The sequence below is a fragment of the Entelurus aequoreus genome, linkage group LG10, assembly GCF_033978785.1.
Source record: "Entelurus aequoreus isolate RoL-2023_Sb linkage group LG10, RoL_Eaeq_v1.1, whole genome shotgun sequence".
Lineage (NCBI taxonomy): Eukaryota > Metazoa > Chordata > Actinopteri > Syngnathiformes > Syngnathidae > Entelurus > Entelurus aequoreus.
The window spans coordinates 20,481,402-20,487,318 of NC_084740.1; the positions used below are offsets into that span (position 1 = coordinate 20,481,402).

General features: G+C 39.2%; 1 protein-coding gene across 1 annotated transcript in view; it reads left to right on the forward strand.

The window, feature by feature from the left end:
• LOC133658353 (inositol-trisphosphate 3-kinase C-like) overlaps window positions 1–2,718 on the forward strand; it is an 82,025-nt gene extending 79,307 nt beyond the window's left edge. The window contains exons 6-8 of the mRNA XM_062060275.1: window positions 1,264–1,365; window positions 1,473–1,544; window positions 1,796–2,718. Coding sequence (XP_061916259.1) covers window positions 1,264–1,365; window positions 1,473–1,544; window positions 1,796–2,011 — 390 coding nt within the window. The 3' untranslated portion in view covers window positions 2,012–2,718. The remainder of the gene's footprint in view (window positions 1–1,263; window positions 1,366–1,472; window positions 1,545–1,795) is intronic.
• The last annotated feature ends 3,199 nt before the right edge of the window (window positions 2,719–5,917 follow it).

A 5,917-nucleotide genomic window follows, 5' to 3' on the forward strand; every position in this document is an offset into this window, starting at 1 on the left:
TTAGATATAGATATATATATATATATAATATATATATATATTTACAGTATATATATATATATATATATATATATATATACATATATATATATTAGATATATATAGCGCACTTTCCGTGCGCGCGATGATGTCACGTTATCGATGAGAAAATGCATTTTTAGACAATATGATTTGCCTGAGCGGCTAGGAGACACCGTGAGTAGCAAGCGGTACAAAGTGGATAAGAAAAGACAGAATTTTTAAAATTTATTTTATTTTTTAATACTCTGGACTTCCCGCGGGCCTGAGTTTGGACGTTGGCGGGCCGGATCCGGCCCGTGGGCCGTAGTTTGGGGACCCCTGCCCATAAGGGTATTCTAGTCAAATATGCAGAGATGAGATGTGTCAGTGGTCTTCGTCAGCCAGAGAATGTTGATTTTGGGAAGGCAGCGGTAAAGTTTAGATTCATGAAGAAAGTGAATTCATGTTTATAACTGAATAAATTTACATATCCATAGAAATTTGTTTTCTTTTGTATTATTTTTTTTAATGAATTAAGTACCGTTTATGACAACCTTTTTCCAAAACACAATATAGAATGTAGTCATTTATGTAAAATGTTCATTAAATGTAATATTGCCTGACAAAAAGTGATTCAATGATATTTACACACGCATATTTGACTAGAATACCCTTATGGGCATTACCTATATCAACATCAAGTACCTACTGTACTGTTTACTTGTTGAAATACCCTTCAAATACATTTTTGGCAGCAGCAAAGTGGTGGTTTAGGTAGATTTTAGCTCTAAAAAGGGTATTTCAACAAGTAAACAGTACAGTAGGTACTTGATGTTGATATATGTAATGCCCATAAGGGCATTCTAGTCAAATATGCAGAGGTGAGTTGTGTCAGTGGTCCTCATCAGCCAGAGAATGTTGATTTTGGGACGGCAGCGGTAAAGTTTAGATTCATGAAGAAAGTGAATGAATGTTTATAACTGAATAAATTTACATATGCATAGAAATGTGTTTTCTTTTGTATTATTTTTCTTATGAATTAAGTAACATTTATGACAACCTTTTTCCAAAACACAATATAAAGTGTGAGGTACAACAGGATAATGCATACATTTATCATTTGTTTGCAAAACGCTTACAAAAAAGTGGGACCCCAAAATTTTACTGTGGGACCCCATTTTGAAAATTCCTAACGCCAACACTGGTACCACTGTAATTCAATTCACAGACTGGCTTTAAACGCGTGCTTCTTTTCTCTTCCAGAAAGCCGATGGCACTTGTAACACTAACTTTAAGATGACCAAGCTCAAAGAGCAAGTGATGCGGGCCTTGGAGGACTTTGTGGATGGGAACACTCAGACACTGGTGTGTTTCCACCAGCCTTTTATATCGCTGATCAGTCACTTTTTAACGATCACACAAAGGAACATAGCTGGCAGACTTGTAACATTTTCACTTTCTCGTTCATCTAGAAACTTTACCTGCAGCGGTTGGAGGAACTTCGGTCCGTGTTGGAGCAGTCCGAGTTCTTCAAGACACATGAGGTGAACACACACACACACACACACACACACACACACACACACACACACACACACACACACACACACACACACACACACACACACACACACACACACACACACACACACACACACACACACACACACACACACACACACACACACACACACACACATTCCTAAAGAAACCTGTCAGCCCAGTTGAAGGTTGTTTGATATTTCCTTATCAGAGCCCATTCTTGAACATCTTCTCTCTCTCCCTGCTTCCACAGGTGGTGGGCAGCTCGCTGCTGTTTGTGCACGACGCCTCGGGGAAGGCCCAAGTGTGGATGATCGACTTCGGGAAGACCGTGCCCCTGCCCACCCCCAAAACCCTGAACCACAGGACCCCCTGGGAGGAGGGCAACCAGGAAGACGGCTACCTGTGGGGACTGGACAACTTGATAGGCATCTTCAGCGCCATGCTTCCGCAGTCTCAGACATCTTGAGCGGGACTTTTTGATGAAGGATGGAAGATTGAACAAAAGTGTAAAATCTGGACTTCCGCTCCACGCCAACACGTCTTTTCTGTTGTACCATTGCCGGACTTTTACTGTAAAGTGGAATTTGCCTCTGCTTGGAGACACTTGCAACATAGGACTACTTGTCTCCCTCTTCTGGTTAGAGGTGCACATTACACTGAGATCATCTGCACAAAAATCTTTTCTTGCTGCCTTGGAGGTTCTTGCATTGAAATCTACTGCAACACTAACACACTGGTCAAAACCACGTGTCTAGCAACTTGTGTAAATACAAATGTATTTAATTTTTCAAACCTTTATATTAACCCCCTTATCTTCTTTGTACAATACCCGTCCGTGCCTGTAATGTTTTTTAAGTGACAAATCCAGCTATTTTTCTCCCACTAGAAACATTTTTATACAACAATTAATGAAAGTGAAAGTATGGGATTTTTGTTTTCCATTATTCTAAATACAAGCAGCAGTCGGGCGGCCATGTTTGGTCGTCGCACTATGCATCCTCAGAAAGCCATGGATCAAAACAAGCCGTGCCTCTTTAGTGTGTTTAATCTGGCAAGCAGCACTCAGATTTACGCGCTCTTCCAGCGGAAAGGGTGATTAAAAACGGCAACGAACTGGAATAAGTGAGTTTTCTTTGTATCCTGATTTTTTTTTTTTTTTTTAAATCACTGGATTTACTCAGAAAACAGCAACAATTGCATATGGATTTTAAATGAATGGTCAGTGTCTGCTGTTTCCTTGATTGGAGTGCAGTAGGAATAATAATATCTTCCTGTTGCCCTTTGACTGTTCACTTGTTTCCCTGAATGACGTCTAGTTATCTGTAAAGAGTCATCCTCACCTCTAAAAAGTCAACATTCTGTCACACAGAGGCATGGTCTTGTGTTTACAAAGTGTTATATGCTACTACTTCTACTTTCATGCATGTCTAACAGTTAACAGGGTTTTTTTTCCAACTGGGAGCTTTGTTATGGGAGGAAACTGGATACAGTAATATTGTATATTCTGGAAAGGCATTTTATGTCGAAAAACTGCAGCGACAACAATAACTGGTTACATTTTGATATGAAATCCCTGCTTTGTCATGAAGGTCGTGGATTGCAATAAACTGGAAATAAGATTTATAGAAGGGTTGATTTTTTTCTTATTTTATTTCAGCGTCAGATGTTTTTAAACTTGCACTTCTTTTTTTCTCACTTTAAACGAGTTCATATTTTAAAAATTATATTTTAAGGGATTGTAGCTCTTTAATAATAATAATAATCAATTTTATTTATAAGGCGCCTTTCTGGGCACTCAAGGACACCGTACAAAATTACAACAATAAAATCAAATTGAATAAAAAAACAACAAAGATAGAGAAGAAAAGGTGATTACAATGAATAGGCAGTCAGGAATAGGTGTGTTTTGAGTCTTGATTTGAAGAGGGATATTGAATCTAAGTTGCAAAGGTCTGGTGGTAAAGAGTTCCAAAAATGTGGGGCTGAGCGGCTGAAAGCTCGGGCACCCATGGTGGACACTTTAAATAAAGGGGCAGTGAGATGGAAAGGCCAGTATGTTTGTGTAATAGTACTGTAGAAAGCAAAAGTAAAAAATATCATTTTTTTAAACGTACACATTATCCAACTTTAACAGCGACACGCATCGTGTGGACATATACAAAGTAAAAGTTCAATATTAGTGTAACCGAGGGTTTATACATGTCGCCTATACTGTATAAAACTACAAAATAACAAACACGGAGGCTCCAGTTTTACACGAGGACCACTTTATTTCCTGTTTTCAAAACTCCGCTCCACCACAACGTGTCACCACTTCCATGCTTAGCGCCTTCACAATAAGAGCTCAGCAGTGACGTGCGGTGAGGTTCATGGCTGGTGAGACAATGACTTCATCACAGTCAGATTTACAAACATATGAACCCTAAAGAGTATCTTATTCACCATTTGATTGGCAGCAGTTAACAGGTTATGTTTAAAAGCTCATACCAGCATTCTTCCCTGCTTGGCACTCAGCATCAAGGGTTGGAATTGGGGGTTAAATCACCAAAAATGATTCACTGCTCCCCTCACCTCCCAGGGGGTGAACAAGGGGATGGGTCAAATGCAGAGAACACATTTCACCACACCTAGTGTGTGTGTGACAATCATTGGTAGTTTAACTTAACTTAAACTTTACACATACAAACTGTAGCACACAAAAAAGCACATTTAATAAAAAAAAAACGTTATTATGGTCTTACCTTTACTTATAAATAAAGTCCATGCGCCGGTCCTTCTGAACAAAAGCATCGATAACTTGTTTATAGAAGTCTTCCTTATCTTTCTTCAGTTTTAAAAGTCTCTCTGTCTCGATGGAGATCTTCCTTTAATTATTACCGCCTGCTTCGATTGAAAGTCCAGTTTAGAAAACTTTTATTTTAGATATGTAATCCTCCATGTTAAAAGTCCAGGCGACAGGAATAAATAAACGATCGCTAACTGTTGCTGCTTGTTGTCACTTCTTCTGCAGCCGAGTAGTCGCAAAAATTATCTCTGGGATCACTAGCGCCCTCTACCACCAGGAGGCGGGATTACTGCGAGCCTCAGCCAGTGCGTCTTCGCAGCCGTTTTATGATTGCTCAGCACAAGAAATACGTTACACACATACAGTTGTTGACAAAATACACTGTACATTATATACCTCAGCTAACTAAACTATGGAAATGTATAATATAATTCATATAGCAATACGGTCTCACTGCACAGCAGGCCAGCAGTTAGCCGAGTCATTGCGCAATCCATGGTGAGGCTCAACTGGCTGGTGACTCCCCGCAAGTCTCTTCTCTGTATTTGAACGGCAAATGTGAAAATTCAGCGATTTTGAATAAAAATAATCTAAAACTGGTGAAGTTAAATGGAAAATAACTTTATAGTATGATCACTGGATACATATAACAATTTAATTAATCATTTTTCTTTTTAAAATTGTTTTCTTTCCATGATGGCACGTGAGGCCCCACCTCACCTGCCTCCCCTGACTGCACGTCACTGGAGCTCAGGGCATGTACTGTATAACAGCTTATAACAGGAACTTAACATCACAAAGAGGCAAGTCCATAAAAATAGGTTACATACCCACAAGGAAGTAGGTGTCGGGTTTAAGAAGAAAGATTAAAGACCTTAGCAACACCTGATAGAAGGTCCCCACAAAGGGACAGAGGATAGGGGTCGTAGGTCATCACAGGTTGACTCTCAAGTAAATAAACTGGGTGTTGGCCGGAGTGATCGGCATCAAGGTTTGACCCACAAGAGGGGGTCTACAGGAAAGGTATTTAAACCCAATGTTCCAACAAGACAGCAGAATGAAGAGATCTGGCACTTCTTCTCCTAGAGTTGCAACTCTAGTCCATTCCTCTTGGCGTCTCCTTGGCTCATCACCCATCACTAGGGGTGTAATGGTACACAAAAATGTCGGTTCGGTACGTACCTCGGTTTAGAGGTCAAGGTTCGGTTCATTTTCGGTACAGTAAGAAAACAACAAAATATACATTTTTTGGTTATTTATTTACCAAATTTGTATAACAATGGCTTTATCCTTTTAACATTGGGAACACTATAATAATTCTGCCCACGTTAATCAACATTAAACTGCCTCAAGTTGCTGCTCAGATGAAATAAAATGACAAAACGTTTCTTCTACATATAAAAAGTGCAACATTAAACAGTTTCAAGTCAACTCATCATGCTTAATTTATTACAGCATTTGGGAAGCCTGTAGTTGATTTTTATTATGTAAATGTTATATTTTTATCAACATGTGATAGCAGGGACCCTGCCATTCAAAACTAGGCTGCTACATTACTAATGATTAATGTAACTATAGCTGAAAAAA